The sequence below is a fragment of the Ochotona princeps genome, chromosome 15 (genome assembly GCF_030435755.1).
Source record: "Ochotona princeps isolate mOchPri1 chromosome 15, mOchPri1.hap1, whole genome shotgun sequence".
NCBI lineage: Eukaryota > Metazoa > Chordata > Mammalia > Lagomorpha > Ochotonidae > Ochotona > Ochotona princeps.
The window spans coordinates 2455689-2472896 of record NC_080846.1 but is presented as its reverse complement, the minus strand read 5'-3'; the positions used below and the strand labels follow the sequence as shown (position 1 = coordinate 2472896).

General features: G+C 50.7%; 2 protein-coding genes across 3 annotated transcripts in view; one reads left to right on the top strand and one right to left on the bottom strand.

The window, feature by feature from the left end:
* SMC1B (structural maintenance of chromosomes 1B) overlaps window positions 1-17208 on the bottom strand; it is a 47809-nt gene that overhangs the window by 430 nt on the left and 30171 nt on the right. For both annotated transcript variants that reach the window (XM_004589427.2, XM_058673558.1), the window contains exons 13-24: window positions 16318-16455; window positions 15978-16094; window positions 14728-14834; window positions 9687-9828; window positions 9071-9216; window positions 8784-8937; window positions 7326-7424; window positions 4552-4708; window positions 3833-3987; window positions 2798-2949; window positions 1896-1965; window positions 119-229 (exon numbers count right to left, since the gene is read on the bottom strand). In XM_004589427.2, the coding sequence (XP_004589484.2) occupies window positions 119-229; window positions 1896-1965; window positions 2798-2949; window positions 3833-3987; window positions 4552-4708; window positions 7326-7424; window positions 8784-8937; window positions 9071-9216; window positions 9687-9828; window positions 14728-14834; window positions 15978-16094; window positions 16318-16455 (1548 nt within the window). The remainder of the gene's footprint in view (window positions 1-118; window positions 230-1895; window positions 1966-2797; window positions 2950-3832; window positions 3988-4551; window positions 4709-7325; window positions 7425-8783; window positions 8938-9070; window positions 9217-9686; window positions 9829-14727; window positions 14835-15977; window positions 16095-16317; window positions 16456-17208) is intronic.
* On the top strand, window positions 12124-12666 carry LOC131482075 (large ribosomal subunit protein uL23-like). The gene has a single exon (XM_058673559.1). The coding sequence runs from the start codon at window positions 12139-12141 to the stop codon at window positions 12604-12606; it is 468 nt and encodes a 155-aa protein (XP_058529542.1). The 5' UTR covers window positions 12124-12138; the 3' UTR covers window positions 12607-12666.

The following is a 17208-nucleotide window of genomic DNA, read 5'->3' as shown; positions in this document are numbered from 1 at the left end:
CAGAAACGTGGGCAGCATTTTATAACTCCTGCTCACTGTTCTAGAGTTCTCCATCTGCTTTCACCAGGAACAGCCCCGTGTGGTGCAGTGTGGTCCTGCAGCCCTGCTGGGCCGTTACCTCCGGATAGATGCCTATCAGGGCGTCGGCCTTGGAATAGAGCTCCTCCTTGAGGGAGATGATGATCATCTGAAACTGCTCCTGGGTCTGCTGCTTGATGTAGCTGGCCACCTGGCGGGAGCAAAGGGCAGGTCAGCAGCAAGGCGGCCCACGGCGGCCTGCCAGGGACAGCGGCTGCTCCTGCAGCCGGCCAGACACTTGCCTCTGGTAATGCGGAAAATCCCCAACACTAAAATACAGATGCGATTCTAAAATAAGAGATGCTATAATATACAGACAGTACAACTTTTAAGTAACTTTGAAACCCATGGTCTACAATTTTAAAGACTACAGCTCTTCATCTGGACGATGTGACAGCTGACTGTGCTTTTCTAATGGTCACCACTCAGATGTGTCAGGAGGCTGCAGGACTGACATGTGAACTTGCAGCTTGCTGTGCTGTCATTTCAAAGCCTGGAGATGGGAGAAGTTTGGTAATCATGTCCTATGGGTAGAGGTGACTCTTGGGTCACCTGAAGGAAACTCGACTCCGAGGAAATCACACTACACCTGCAGGAAGTTCATCGTGGAGAAACACGCAGAGAACTGGGACTCAGGTGACCCCAGCCTGCCCAGCCGCTGTCTGCCCACGCTAGACCCCTCACAGGCCTGGGTGAGGCCCAGGGTGAGTCTTGTTTCTTGGGACTTGGTGGACTCAGGCTTTGTAAATGGGACTGGCCTTATCAGGTGAGGAGTGAGTGAATGAGGCTGAGATGAGGGACGAGGACAGGGTGTTCTGACACGGGCAGTGGTGGCAGTCATGCAATTGCAGGATAAAGCTGTGCTGCTTGTCTTCCGTGCAGCTGCGGTGTGCGGGAACGGAGCTCTGTGTACAGAGGACAGCACTGTGTCCTGAGACCACAGCCCTGGAGGTTCCACCAGTGCAAACACCTATGTTGCTGTACACCTTAACTGCTGCCAGGGAAAGAGGAAGTGCATAAAAATGGTTCCCTTGGCAGAACACAAGATACATGGTGGGGGCGTCTACCGACCAAGCCAAGTTGGAGTCAGCAGGGACTTGCTGGTACCAGGGAGAATGGGCTTTTCTGCCCTGGCTGATGAAGATGCTCCCAGTTGGGACTGCATCTCGGGGCAGGCTCTGAGCCAGGCTGTCAAGCTTGGGTAGGAGCCCAACTCCAACTTGCAAGTAAAGAGTGAGAAGTGTGTGTGTCCAGGTGCCCCAAGCAGCCGTACGCACAGAGCCCACAGGTGCACAGCCAGGCAGGTGGTTGGCTGGGGTCCAGCAGAATTCTGGGTCACTGGCCCACCGCTGGACTGTTGTCCCAGCACTGCAGACACAGCTCTCCACCCCAGGCACCTCTGGGCGTCGCCTGTGCCTGCCCCACCTTTGCTCAGGTCTTCTGGGGCAGTTTGAGCTGTCTACAGACCTGAGTGCTGACCAGGTGTGAGGAGACTGGGGCCCTGCCTCCCTGTGTAAGCCCAGTCATGAACTGGACACATCTGGATACAGCTGGGGATGGGGGGGTAGCATTTTGAACTCCTGGGATTTTACATAAGGATGTTACTTTGGTGTTGACACCAGAGAGCCACTTCATCTCTGTGCCCTAGGCCTTCAGCAATAAGCACAGCTTTGTCTGCCAGTAACAATCTGGGCTTCCCAGCAACAGCAGAAGGAAGGCCACCCTGAGTTGCCTCTGTAGGAAGCTGGCTTTGTTAAAGCCATGTGCCTCTTTCCCACGACCTCAGCCTTGCAGGAGACCGAAGCAGAGAAACTCACTTTGCCGATGTTGGTATTGTCCAGGGCTGCATCCACTTCATCTAAGACAAAGAACGGAGCAGGCCGGAAACTAGAAGGGAAAAACGGTCATTTCCTTTGCTTTGTAAGAGGAGGACAGAAGGAGAGTACAGAGCAGAGAGGCACTGTGCTGCTTACTGGACCACACCCTCGTGGCTAAAGCCCTTGCCAGCCGCCTGGACTGCACCTGACAGCCCACACACTGCCCACTGGGATCGGGGAGGCCGCCATGCTCTGGGAGCATTGCCCTGAGACTTGCTATGACATGGTTGCTTCTACCGGAGGCTCTGCTTCCAGCTCAGCCCACACTGCCTCCGCTCACTGCTGGGTGTCATCCTTGGCCCCCCTGCTGATACCTGCCCCTCCAAGTCAGGCCCTCTCTCTTTCTGCTGGTGGCACCTGTGAAATCACTCCAGCCCATGGAATCACCCTTAACTACTTTACAATGTCTTTCAAAAAATTTTTTTTACATTGCTAAGAGACAACATTTTCTATTTGCTGGTTCACCCGTCAAATGCCAACAACAGCCTGGGTGGGACTGGGCCAAGGTCAGGGCCCAAGGACTCCAACAGGGGTCTCCCTCACAGTGGCAGGGTCTGAGCACTTGGCCATCATGTGTTGCCTTCCTGGGCCCAACTACTCGGGCCCCTACCCCTGCCTGGGGGGACCCAGAAGTTCCCTGCTTGGGACTGGCCCAACTTTGGCTGCTGGAACCATCTGAGGAGTGAAACAGCAGATGCAAGGTTGCTCTCTTTCAGATAATCTCTAAAACCTAACCTTGTCTAGCTGAGGGAGCCTCCTTCACATCACACTTGCTGAACAGCCTGTGGTGTCTTGCAGGAGGCCCCAAACTTGGTTTCCGCCGTGACGCAGACTGGCCTCACCTGTGAACTGCAAAGAGGAGAGCCAGGGCTGCCACACACTTTTCTCCCCCCGACAGATTGTCCATGGGCATGAAGCGTTTGCCTGGGGCCACGCAGTTGTAGCTAATTCCTTCCAAGTAGGGTTCTTCAGGGTTCTCTGGACTAAGAAATGCCTGAAACACACATTATTTAGTGACAATGAAGCAGCAATCAATGAACCACCACTTGGGGTTGCAATGGAGTTGAACTGCCTAACATTTGACTGGTTAGGTTTTCCTCAAGTTTAATGGAAAGACACCAACGTGTGTTAGCAGCGTGTCCAGTTACACATCTGATCCTGGACAACAGGTTCCCGGCAGAGGGAAACATCCTGATATACCCAATGGTCAGGCCTTTCCACGAGGCCACCCTTCACAATTCAGCAGTACGGCTCCAAGACTTACATAAGCACACACAGAAAATCCCACAGAAGCCACCTCCACTCAGTTCACTTGGCGGACCACTCTTCAAACGTGCAGTGAGCACCGAGTATGGGCCAGGTTATCACAGACAGGCATGACCCTATTCGCAATCCTGCTTTACTAAAAACAGATGGAAACTCAAAGTATCTCACCCAGAATCACCTCAGTTGTAAGAGTGGGAGGACAAAGCAACACAGGCCCTGGGCCCGACTGACACCCCATTCCACACTTCATCCCAAAGCATTAGCTGTGGATGCTGAGACTGGCTGGGGCGGTCAGAGACAAGGCCACTGGGAAACGGGCTTGGGCTTTGGTTCTCTCTGCTCGGTTACTCGCGTCACCTCCACAGATAAATGCATCTCAAAGATCCCTCCTTGTAATGGTGTCAAATCAGAGTCCCACAGCTGGATTGGGAACCAAGTGACCTAATCCACTCACACTGTGGGTGAGGCAGCAGGCTTGCAGAGGTGTGCAGAGGTGTGGGCCTGTCCAGGTGGCCCATGCGGAAAGACAGTGCAGCAGACACCCTCTGGGAACCCACCTGATCCCTAAAGTGAGACACAAAGCAGCGGGCTACAGGGTAACGCACACACACCTGTGCACTGGCGTTCCTGCAGAGCTTCTTGTAGATCTGGTCGATGGAGATGGAGACGTGCTCGAAGCACCTGCTGAAGAGGTCGCACCGCCTCCTCTTCACTTGCTCAAACTCCTGCCTGCACATGCGCGCCTCCCTTCTGCTGGCCTCAAAAGCTACAAGAAAATGGAGGCTCTTTATTTTACAGACCTGAGAGGCCTTTCTGAAGCTTTCAGGTATAATGATTTCCCAAAGTGGTTTTTGAGTTGGGTCATCTTGAGCAGATCACCCTTCCTCTGAGAGCCTGGCTCTCTTACAGGAGCCTTTCCTACCAGGACTCACTTCCAGCTGCCACTCAAGGTCCCGACTGAGGACTAAGAGCCAACTTGCTGTGTTGTATGCTGAGGGTGACTTAAGGTAACCAATAACCAGGCTTTCAGTTAAAGTACAACTGAGTGACTGAGTATTAGAAGCACTGTGCATGTGTACAACAGACAGGACTGCTGCGTGCTGACCCCTGCCCTGTGAGCCCAGCCCCTCACTGTCCGTGGACTCCTGGGCAGGGGCAGGACTGCTGCGTGCTGACCCCTGCCCTGTGAGCCCAGCCCCTCACCATCCGTGGACTCTGGGCAGGACTGCTGTGTGCTGACCCCCTGCCCTGTGAGCCCAGCCCCTCACCATCCGTGGATTCTGGGCAGGACTGCTGTGTGCTGACCCCCTGCCCCGTGAGCCCAGCTCACCGTCTGTGGACTCCTGGAATTTGTCGCGGACAGTCTTCAGGTTCTCCAGGGCTCGCAGGTTGGGGGCGGCTGTCTTCAACAGGACGTCCTCCTGGGACGCCACCTGCTGCAGCAGGAGCCTAAGGTGGGCCTCGACCTCTTCATCAGACTGCAGGGCCTGTTATGGCGAAGAGCAACCCCGACAGACCCCCTTCCACAGCCCAATGGCGGGCAGGAGGGTACATGAGGCTTGTCACAGTGGCAGTCGGGCCCTGGAATCCAGAGCTCTTGAACCACTCCAGGGTCGTGTGAGCTGTGCTCCCAGAACACGCTGTACTCCAACTGAGCAGCAACCTGTACGCGTTACCTTCACTCATCCATTACAAACACTGGGCATCTGCTGGGTACCCGACACTGAAGTCAACGGAAACTCCCTGTGCTAAAAGGCTCATGGGAAGCAGCGTACAGATGCGTGTTCACAGTGTACAGCACGGTAAAAAGATCTCCAATCACGCAACTGGAGCTTCTGTGGCAGCTCAGCTACAGGTCACCTGACTACACCTGGACGATGGATGCAGCCTACTTGACGGGGGGGGCAAAGTTTCGCAGACACGCCTACAGGTTGTCTGGACCACCCAGAAGGGGTTGGTTAAACTGCTACTTAGGTTGCTTGCACCCCAAACTGGAAATGGTTTGAATCCAGGCTATTCCAGTTCTGACCCAGCTTCCTGCACCTGGGAAGGCAGCGTGTGATGGCCAGCCTCAACCCAGATGGAGTTCCAGGCTCCTGGCTTCAGCCCAGCGCAGCCCTGGTGACTGCAGCCATTTGCAGACGAATCAGCCCATGCAAGACTGATCTCAGTCACTTGGCCTACCAGGTAAATAAATGAATAAAATCTCTCTCTCTCTCTCTCTCTCTCTCTTTTTAAAACTTTTATTAGAAAGTCACATTTACAGAGAGAAGGAGAGACAGAGAAAGAAAAATCTTTCATCTGCTGTTTCACTCCCCAAGTGGCTGCAATGGCTGGAGCTGAGCCAATCCAAAGCCAGGAGCCAGGAGCCTTCTCTGGGTCTCCCACGCAGGTGCAGGGTCCCAAGGCTTTGAGCTGTCCACCACCATTTTCCCAGGCCACAGCAAGGAGTTGGATGGGAAGCAGAGCAGGTAGGACATGAACTGGCGCCCATAAGGAATCCTGGTGCATGCAAGGTGAGGATTTAACCACTGAGTCACCATGCTGGGACCTCTGATTACAAATAAAATAAATCTTTAAAGAGAAAAACTGCTAGCAAAAAGACCATCTAACTTGGGTACTTAAAAAATGTGTTGTTACCTCATATGATGCATTACATTTCAGGTTAAATAGACAAAAAATACACAGAAAGAAAATATTAACATCCATTCCGTCATGTGCAGAAAGATGTTTAAAATGCAAAGAACAGGAGAAAGTAATAAAAAGAAACAAGAAAAGATGATATGGCTGTCGAAGGCTCCAAGCAGAGGCCAGCAGGTGCCCCACACGCCCCAGGGACTGCAGCTCAGGGGCTGTGGCTCTGCACTTCCTGCCCGTGCCCCTACTTCTAGTGGCTGTGTGTCCAATAGCCAACCCGTCTCCTCCCCAGGGGTCCCTGTGCAATCACTGGGTGGCTCTGCATGGTCCAGGATCCAGTCCCTGCCACAGCAACTGGCTCAACAAACAAATGTGCCAAGGGGACACTTGCTGGGGCTTTGTAGGAAAAAACATTCCACCTATCTTAGACTCCAAAAGGCAGGGCTGTGTGGCTGCCTGCCTGGAAGCTAACAGGAATGTCCCAGCTTGGCTCGCAAAGCACGCAGAGCCCTAGGATAAAGCCAGCACACAGGAATAATGAATGGCTGCAGGGACACCGCAGCCTGGGCAGTGTGTCATAGTGTCACCTGCCACACTGTGGGAGGGACCCTTGAGCCTGGTGGAGCTGTGTACTGGGATACAGATGGCAAAGGCAGAACACTGGAGCAGCTGGCTGCCTCTGTTGATTGCTAAGCTTCAGGAAGACTTGCAACACTCAGGGTGAGCCCTGACTTGCTCACTAAGCAGTCAACAGCCGACCCTTCCCTGGCTAGACTTTTCCCAGGTCCAGGGCTGTACAGAGCTCACTGCGAGGCACTGAAAATGGCCACAGAGCTTCTGCTGTCCATGCATTCTCTGTCCCTGGCCATTGGCGTTCATGCCGGTGTGCTTGTCCCTGCAGTGCCGAAGCTCCCTAGTGACGCCTCATGGCTCTGGCCGCAGCAGCTGCTATGGGAGCACGGGGACATGCTCCCTGCGTGGCCGGCAGTGCCCACACCTGGGCTCGTGACTCTCCCTGCGTGGCCGGCAGTGCCCACACCTAGGCTCATGACTCTCCCTGCGTGGCCGGCAGCGCCCACACCTGGGTTCATGACTCTCCCTGGTGGCTGCCCGAGTTGGCACCCTAATGACCAAGCAGGTGTGCTGGGACCTGAGCCTTGGCACCCAATGACCAGACCCGAGCAGGAGCTATGGAAAGCCAGTGCATCATTGGTCACCAGCCTGGACTGAATGGTGACTGGAGGGGACAGGCCCAGCCTGGGCACTCTTATGTGGATTACAGGTGGGTGGTGTTGGACTGGACTAAGGAGCAGGCTGAACAGCCAGCCAGTGTTCACAGAACTGGGAAACAGCTCGGCAGAGAGCCCTGTGTTTAGTGTCAGAAACTCTTGGTGAAGGCGAACTTGTCTCTCCTTGGCATGGATCTGCAGAAGTGAGGCGGTGCCGAAGAGCAGGACACTCACTCACCTTCAGGTCCGCCCGCAGGGAGCTGTAGTCTATCTCGATGGCTTCCTCCTTCTCGTAGATGTCAGCCGTTGCCTGGGTACTCTCGGTGTCAGTGCCCAGCTGAAAAACACAGGCAGGTCTGTCCTTACGGCCACCGCTCTGCTCGCGGGGCCCTCCGTGGCAGATGCGAGGAGAACACACGGGAACTGCCACTGGGAGTGGTTCCCCGGAGAGGTCTCCTCCACAAAGCAGAGATCTCCGAGTCCTGCCAGGGTAGGTGAGTGGCCTCCAAGGGCAGAGGGGCCTCAGGTGCCAACTCCCAAGTGTGGTGAGCCCACAGGGGTAGCCTTGAGGGACTTGGAGGAGCATGCCTGATAACCTGCTGGCCTGCTCTGAGCCCCGAGTTTGCCTTCAGTCTCCCAGAAGGCCAGGCACACGCAAGGCCACTCAGGCTCCTAGGTGTCAGGCTCCACCACAGCGCCCACAGGCCCACGCCCCTAGGCTTGGTTCGGTCTTTGGAAAACAACTGTAGCCTATGGACCTTGGGAAAGAATGCAGGTTCCTGAGGACTAGGAAGGCAGATGTTTAGGACTACGGTGCTGTGTAAACTAGGACCCACTAACTAGGTGTTCTGGCAGCCGAAATAGTGCTAGGGCTGTCTGTCCTCGAAGGCTGGTTAGAGAGCCAGGCAGGCTGGATGCAAGAGAAGTTGGAGTAAAGTCGGCACCTTGGACTCCTGATCCTTGGTCCCTGTCTTCTTCCTGTGACAATGCTTCCACTCCCAACCCACATGTGGGATCCCTGCGGTCTCTGTTGAGCCCTTTAGACAGAAAATTCATACCTATCACCTCCTCAGTTTTGGCCTTTATTATTTTTTCTTTAAAACTATGTCTAGCTGTCAAATCAGTGTACATGTTTACAAGGTGTAGTGTGAGAGTTTAATATGGTCCAAGTAAGGTATTTCATATTTCTCTCCTTAAACATACCTCCTTGTCCTAAGAACCTTCAAAGTGCTCCCTGGTTCTCTGGAAAGTAACATGGTGCTGGGACTGCAGCTCACCTACTCACTGTGCAGTGTGCAGCACGGCCTCGCTCCTCCCCCTCACGAGGTGCCGGGCCAGTTCCCTGCTCACCCTCTCTGTCCCTCTTCCCTCCACAGCCTCACTGTGCCGTGCTCCGCTCAGTGCTGGGTTCTGCAGACCTGCTCTCCTTCTCCATGCACACCCACCAAGGGGGACGTGACCCAGACGGAGCCCACCTGCCCCCTTCTGCAGGACACTGTGGGAGGAGGAAGGAAGAGAGCTCTGACGGGGGCACAGCCAGTCTACACCAGCCAGAGTCTGACATGGATTCAGCCTGCGACCCCACCCCATTCAGGAAGGAGTCACAGGGCAAGAGGAAGAACAGGCAGTCAGGGGACGGGTCAAGGAGGTCAAGGTCCTCAAGCTGTGTGTTCCCTGAGACCGTCTGCCGCAGTACCTCCACGTCAATGATGTCATCCAGCGACCCCAACAGCAGGACGATGTCGATGTCCTGGACTTTGCAGTCCAGCAGCACGTTGTGTTTCTCCAGCCGTTTCTGCTCCAGAGCACTCTGGATGATGACAACTTTCTTCTGCAGCTTCCCCACTTCCCTGCAGACACACAGAGAACAGAGGCTTACACCAACAAGATCTGCACCACAAACGCACACGGGAGAACGTAACCCATTTCAAATGTATGCTGTACATGCTTAAAACGCTAGCGTGGTTTTTAAAATGTTATTACCTATCAATAGCCAAAAACTTCTTGCGTTCCTCTTCAATCTGCGTCTGAACTTTCTCCGCACTGGAGCCCTGAGTGACACACACATCCTTCAGCTGCTGCCGCTTCTCCATCAGTTCATTCACCATCTGAAGGCAGTTTTCTTCAGCCTGAGTGCAGAGAATGTACCCTGTGGGTTCATCCTTGCATGAAGTAGCAGCTGTCATCGACCAATCCCAGCCAGCCAGCCAGGCATCTCACTGCGTGCAGCTTGGCCCACGCACACCACACCACGCACAAGCCTAACCACGTCCAGCTTCATCCTCCAGCTGAAGCTGCTCTGCAGCTCTGCCACCTGCCGTCTGTGCCCACTGTCCCAGGAAAGCATTCTGGCCACAATGACCCCTGTCTCAGGACAGCCTCCTGGGTCTCCCGTTCATTCCCACACACAGCCACTCTCACCCTGAACCCCATCAGATGCTGCCCCCCCGATGCCAGAGCTCAGGGGTTCCTCAGGGCCCCCTCCTGGTCTCCCATGAAGGACCTCTCAAGCCTGCCCTCCCCACGCTGGTCACCGCCAGGACCCAAGACAGCAAGGCCTCTTCAGGGAAGGGTGCTCCAGTCACCCAGGACTGATTACCTCTGTCAGGATACCAATGTCTTCCGTATCTTTCTGGAGAGTTTCTTTTAATGTACTGATCTTAGTCAGTTTCTTCTTAAGCTGATTGCGACTATATTCAAGCTGAACATTAAGTCGAGTTTTTTGTTTTTCAAATTCTAACCTAGTTAATGAAGTCAAACATGGTAAGTGGTGAGCAGAGCTGTTTCTTCTAAACTGGCTAAACAGAGAAGCTTCCTGTCCACTGGGTCCACTCTGTAGAGCCAGCGGGGCCAGGAGCATGACCCCTCTCCCACGGGGCGGCACGCACCACCTGACCACTGCGGCCACCACTTCAGGCCTCCCCAGGCCCTGACCGACTGGGATATGGGATTAGGCACACAGCCAGAACTTGAACCATGGCACTCTGACGTGAGGAGCGAGGGGAAACACTGAGTCACCAACTTTCCCCATGTCCGATGTCACAAACACACTGTAAGGAATCTGCAATGAACCCAATGTAGTTGTCCCAGCTTTAATATCATTCAATGGTGGGCCTGGCATGGTAGCTAGCAGCTAAAGTCCTCGCTGTGTACACCTGGGATTCCATATGGGTGTCAGTTCTAATCCCGGTGGCCCCACTTCCCATGCAGCTCCCTGCTTGTGTTCTGGGAAGGCAGCAGAGGACGGCCCAAAGCCTTGGGACCCTGCACCTGCGTGGGAGACCCGGGTGAAGCTCCTGGCTCCTGGCTTCAGATTGGCTTAGCTCCAGGCATTGCGGCCACTTGGGGAGTGAATCATCAGACGGAAAATCTTCCTCTCTGTCTCTTCTCCTTTCTATATCTGACTTTCCAACAAAAATAAATCTTAAAAAATATCATTCAATATCACAGTATCAGTTAATCTACTAACTCCACGCATGCTCTTTCCCCCAATTCTAGATAGCCTGTCATTTCATCTGTAAACATGAGATACATAGTTAATATTCATTCACAGCCACAAATCATTTCCAGCCTAAAAGCGGCAATACTAATCTGTAACATCAAATTGCTATCGCTGACAGATTTTCTGACAGTCTTGTAACTCGTAACTGGTGGTTGGAATCTGGATCTGTACGCCACACAAGGACGATTTTTTCCCACAGAAAATTAAAGTACAGAACACTTCACAAGTCTGCATATCATCAGGCACCATGCTAATCATCTCCGTATCCTTCTATTTTCAGTGGGTATGCTGCCCAGCGGATATGGTGATACGTCTCTTAACTCTTTTATGAGCTGTACAGATTTGCTTGCTTCCATTAATTTATAATTTACACGTTTGCACTTCTGTCAGTGATTCAAGTAGCGATTCACACATAAACTCCAAACTTGAGAATTTCAGAACCCGTCTTTCTCTGCAAAAAGGAGCCAGCATGAATCATGGAAGCTCTTTTCTGCTCTCTTCCTCCCACTCCCTGCTAACAGAATCATTTGTCCAAGAAACGTTCTAAAGCACCAACTGTATCAGACACTGTGACAGACAGCGCTACTGCAAAAACAAGAAAAAGCCAAGTGATCCTTCATCAGAGGTTCACGCATGCACTCACACCAGCTGGGTGGCCCCATGAGGTAGGTAACGTTCTTCCCCACCTACCAGAGGAGAGAACAAAGCACAGACAAGACCTGCCCAACTTACCCACTGAGCAAGCAGTGGGGTAGAACAAGACACCCAGCCAGGAGCCACAGTCCCTGCTCCACTCTGCACCCACACTGCCTGCAGGGGGGGAAGGAAGCCTCAGGGCCCAGCTTCTGCACAGGAGGTTGGAGAGAGGGAGAGAGAGAAAGATAGCGAGCTGGAGGGGGACGCAGCAGCCTGCTCTGCGTTGGCAGTTTCTTCAGCTGTCTGTTCACATGACTTTAAGCACCACGTACATATTGAAACCCTCACATTTTGGACCTCCAGCCTGGGTTTCCTCCTCAAACTCCCTGTCTGTATATTTCACTTCGTGTTTTATGCCTCCAATTGGAAGTGACGAACATTTCAAACTTAATACCTAGAATTAATACAGCTATCAGTTGTTAGATCAACCTAAAATTTGAGAATGTTTCTCTACATAAGAAGCCTACTTAAAAAATACAGAAACAGACAAGGAAAAAAGATCCACAGAATGTGTAAGAATTAATAAGAAAATAATCTGAGAGAAAAAAAATTTTAAATTCTAGTAAAATACATAGGTGATTAGAATACATGGGAAACATTCCATGCTGTTAGCTGGAATGACTACGTATTTTTAAAATATCACTTCTGTACCGAGAAGGCTATAGATTCAACCTGTTAAATCTATAGTTGGATTTTCACAAGAAATAAAATGAATACTGAGAAAGTGAAAATTCTTGAGGAAATTTTCTGAAGTTCAGAACTGACTTCAAAACAAGAAATATGGCAAAAAAAATGTCATAGGGGCACTTCACATAACAGGATTAATTAATCAAAACAGATCCTTTTTACCAAGATGGCGCCGAAGGCGAAGAAGGAAGCTCCCGCCCCTCCCAAAGCCGAAGCCAAAGCCAAGGCCCTGAAGGCCAAGAAGGCGGTGCTGAAAGGTGTCCACAGCCACAAGAAGAAGATCCGCACATCTCCCACTTTCCGGAGGCCCAAGACGCAGCGCCTGCGCCGGCAGCCCAAATACCCCCGGAAGAGCGCGCCCAGGAGGAATAAGCTTGACCACTACGCCATCATCAAGTTCCCCCTGACCACAGAGTCTGCTATGAAGAAGATAGAAGACAACAACACACTGGTGTTCATTGTGGATGTCAAGGCCAACAAGCACCAGATCAAACAAGCCGTGAAGAAGCTCTATGACATTGATGTGGCCAAAGTCAATACCCTGATCAGGCCCGATGGAGAAAAGAAGGCGTACGTGCGGTTGGCTCCTGATTATGATGCTCTGGATGTTGCCAACAAAATTGGGATCATCTAAACTGCATCCAGCTCTCTAATTCTAAATATATGTTTTTCACCATAAAAAAAAAAAAAATTAATCAAAACAAAATGATCTCAGATATGGGTAACACCTAACAACAGGTTTGAAAAATACATGAAGCAAAAACGGACAGCAGACGCTGAGAGACATGGTGACGAGGCGCGCCTTTCCCGGGGGGCTGTCAGCTCTGTCAGGGGCCTGGTGGCCAAGGCGCAGCCGCCTGGGAGCAGAGGGCGCAGCCTCCTCACGTACCTGCAGACCACAGGCCGTGGGCAGCGCTGGGCGGGAGGCCGACAGTAACACAGCACATCCTCGCATCCTCGCAGCTCACAGTTCAAGTGACTGAGGTTCAGTCACAGGGAGGTCTCTGCAGCCCTTCCCCAGGCAACATGTGTTACACAGTCTGCTCTCAATTATCTCTGGGATATGAGAAGACATTGTGAACAGAAGGAAAATGAAAACACAACAAACAAATTTGTGGGATGCAGTTCTGAGGAAAATAAAGCCCTCGAGCTGCTTCACTTGAGAGAAGATGTCTAACACACGTACTGTAGCTCCTACTTCAGAAAGATTACAGAACGCCCGGGGAAGACGGGAACAGTCAGCCACAGAAACAGCCGAGTGGAGGACCAATGGGACCGAGCCTGGGCCACAGCAGGGTCAGTGACAGCGTCAGGACCAGCTCTCACAGGCCTTCAAAAGGGCAAAGACAAAAAAGACACTAGTGTCAACAGGCTAACAAACTTGACAACTTGACACAACTGCCATGCTCACCCAAGAAAAACACATGCAGAAAACCCTACTCCTGCTAAGCACACACGGAGGCGGAAGCGGGCAGTGCCCACTTCACTGTATAGGCTGGCATCGCCCTGACCTTAACAACACAGTCATCCCAAGAAAACCTACAGACCACTAAGCTTAATGACATCCATGCAAAAATTCTTCACAAAACTTTGATTTAACATATATGGGTAATAAAGAACAAAACTCTAAATGGGTTTCCTGTAGGTATGCCAGACAGTTTCACATTCTAAAATTAATCCATGTAACTCACCACTATGTGTATTAGCCAGTTTGAACTAATAAAAAGCAAAACCATTGGAGAAACTATCTAACAAAACTCAACATTCACTGCAAGAATTACTGGGAGGGGCAGGCATTTGCCTGGGTGGAGCCTTGGCGTGCTCCCTCTGCTGGTTCACACCTGCACCCCCGATGGCCAGGCCCCAGCTGAAGCCGAGGAGCCCGGAGCACTGCACAGGCCTTTTGTGGGGTTAGCACCCAGTTACCTGACCAGAGCTGGAATCGGGAACTGAAGCTCCAGGTTGAGCTAGGTGCTCCTTATGCACCAGCTAACCACACCCTTTCCTCCTCCCCTAATAAGATGTACTGGGGCCGGTGCTGCGGCATAACATGTTAAACTTATGCTTGCAGCACCTGGTGCCCATGGCCCCGCTGCCTCACTTCCCTTCCAGCTCCTACTCAATGGCCCGGGAAAGCAGCAGAGGACGGCCCAGAGCCTTAGGGCCCTGCACCCATGTGGGAGATCTGGAAGAAGCTCCTGGCTCCTGGCTCCGGACCGGCTTGGTTCTGGCCATTGTGACCCTTTGGGGAGTGAACCAGTGAATGGAAAGCCTCTCTAACTTTGCCTTTCAAAAAAATCTTAAAAAGCATCTTTTCTCCACAAATGTAAGAGATGAGAATTCTTTTGCATCAGGGCGTGTTTCTGCGCTTGCTCTGTGGTAACCCGTGCCAGTCCTGGTCCGTCACCACGGCTCTCTCAGGGTTTTCCTGCCTAGTTTTTCATGGAAACTTCAGAATCAATTTATTGAGGTTTTTTTTTTTCTTAAAACAAAGTCCACAGGTGTATTGAGTTGGTAATTAAATTACAGGTAAACACACACACAGAAAAGTAACTGCCTTGAACTACTGAATTTTCCTACAGAATTCTATCATCTTTTTCTCGTCAACCTTTCTGTTGCATCACATCATAAGAGCATGAATTTTTGTTAGCTGCTTTTTGATTAACTGAAATAAAGACTAACTCAGGCTTAATTCCTCTAAGTTAAAAATAATAGTTATTTTATATAAACTGGTTACCAGTATTATTAAAAATACCTTTTTTGATCAATTTCTTGTTGCTGTTTAACATGTTTGTTCTCAAATTCACGAATATTTTCTACTCCAATTTCTTCACAGAAGTGCAGGAAAATATCATCTTCCACCTTTTATTTTAAAACAACTGGCTTAATGATTAATTCTAGCAAATACAGACACTGCTTAACTCTAAGTCTTTCTCTTTAGGACTTTCACAGATTATGTACAAAACTAACCCCACCAAGCATCCCTGTATTCTGAGGGGCCAGGAAATGATGCATTTAAAAAATTCTTACTCAAAAACTTAAATTGAAGCTGGAACTGGGTTTATGAAGTATCTTGGCTTTATGAAGTGTTTTGACTTTATAAAAGTCAAAAATTCCACTCACTTCAGTTACCCGAAAATATAATATTATGCAGAAATAATTTTACATATGTATAATATTGCATTTTAGGCAATATAAAACAAGAGGACTACATCACAGAATTAAGTATAAAAGATCTAGAAAGACACGAATGAACTAAATCCAACAAAAACAACTTTTAGACTCAGTTTTGACAAGCCCTGCACTGATGTGTAATTACACAGCTAGGAGAGAGACCCGGCAGTAGGACTGTCACAGATGATCAGGTCCGGGTGGACTATGCAGTGAGTTTGATTAGCCTAAGCAGCAGATCCATCCGAATCTTGGCAGCTGCAGGTACTCGGTCCTGTGAGGCTCGGCAATGCCCGGACAGCACTGACCTCGTGTGCTAGTCTGGGAATCAACAAAGAGCAGAGCACTCACATGGTGGCTACCAGAGCTGGTCTCAACACTACAGTAATCTCAAATGATTGGAGAAGTTGGGGAAAATTTAATCTAGAAATGGGAGGTGTGACAAGCCACTTACCAAGGACTTGACACACCCAACAGGGGAATAGTCATGCTGCCAGCAGAGGCTATATGACCAAATCTTTTTAGCCCCAAACCTGAGCACTAGATCTGACACACAGTTAGTTAACAAGGTTGCTGCAGCTGAAAAGGTAACCTGAAAGCACAGCCTGGACGCCAGTCTCCCTCCTGGTGCGAGGGGCACAGATGACGTGGCGGGCAGAGGCTGGAGCAGAGCAGGGGACGCACTGGCCCCCATAGCTCGACAGGCAGCAGAGCTCTCAACAGACAGAAGGAAGCGAATCTGGCCCACCAGTTTCTGACAGGGCACTGTTAACTAGCAGCTTTTCCTTCTGCACATTCGACATACTGTTTTTGGCAAAATGTAACACTTAGGACCTTATTTATCTTAGCTCGGAATTCTTCGACTCTTCGTTGTTGCTCTTTGATGCCTTGGTCCAACATAGTGCACTGAGACTCAATATTGAGAAGTTCACTCTGCAGCTGAGACTGATCCTAGTCATGAAAGAGAAGTGTGACAGGCACCTTTCAGAATCAGAGAATCTGAAGATGGATCTGCATACATCTGGATAACAAGTTTAGATATCATACAAATAAGAAACCAGACAATTAACATATAATCTCAATCATGGGGTGAAGTATTTAAAACTACATGATGCCACAAACATTCTAGATGCTGGTCCTAAACCCCCAAAACTTTTACTTAAGTCTATATTACCCGGTAAAAGGCAGCAAGATGCTTCTTTTTAATCATATCCAATTCAGTTTGTGAATATTTTAGTCGCATGTGAGTTCCTTGTATTAGAGTTTGTATTTGTTTCAAATCAGTTTCCTTGCGGAGTGCCTTCATTAAATCCTAAAAAGAGAAATATGAGACAATTTAAAATAGAAAAGCATTTAGACTTCCCCGAGTGTTCTTGTAGGTAATAATTCACTGGTCTGCAACCAGCTCGGTGGTACAGCAAAGCTAATCCTCCACCCATGGCGTTGGCATCTCATATGGGCACCAGTTCAAGTTTTGGCTGCTCCACTTCTCATCCAGCTCCCTGCCTATGGCCTAGTAAAGCAGAGAAGGACGGCCCAGGTCCTTGGGTCCCTGCACCCACATTTAAGACCCAGAAGAAGCTCCTGGCTCCCGGCCTCTAACAAGCGCACCTCTGGCTACGACAGCCGTTTTGGGAATGAACAAGCTAATGGAGATCTGCTTGTCTATCCTTAAGTAAAAAATTCCTTTATTAATTTATTTTCGATGATAGTTATCAGGATGATTAGGGTCAAGGACTACAGGAAGGCGGGTGAGATCACCATTTCTGCAGTCTCTTTTCTCTTTCCTGTATCTGGGGGACACGGGGCGGGGGGAGGGCGCTGGCAAGCGGAGAAGCCACACCCAGCCTCACCTCTGCACCCGGGGTGGAGCACAGCCACCCGACACCACCCCAGGGTCCCCGATGAGCTCAAGAGGATTCAATAATCCAACAGTTCTGAGTTACTCCAAGCATGAGGAAATCTCTCCACAATCTGCTGGCCGACATAGTCCACCTTAGTCTCCATTTGCCCAGATATTCACTGTCAACACTTGGCTGGGGTAGCTGATGAATTTGTTCTGTCC

Excerpts from the sequence above, each read along its gene's own strand:
- LOC131482075 (XM_058673559.1), top strand. The coding sequence starts at position 12,139 with ATGGCGCCGAAGGCGAAGAAGGAAGCTCCCGCCCCTCCCAAAGCCGAA.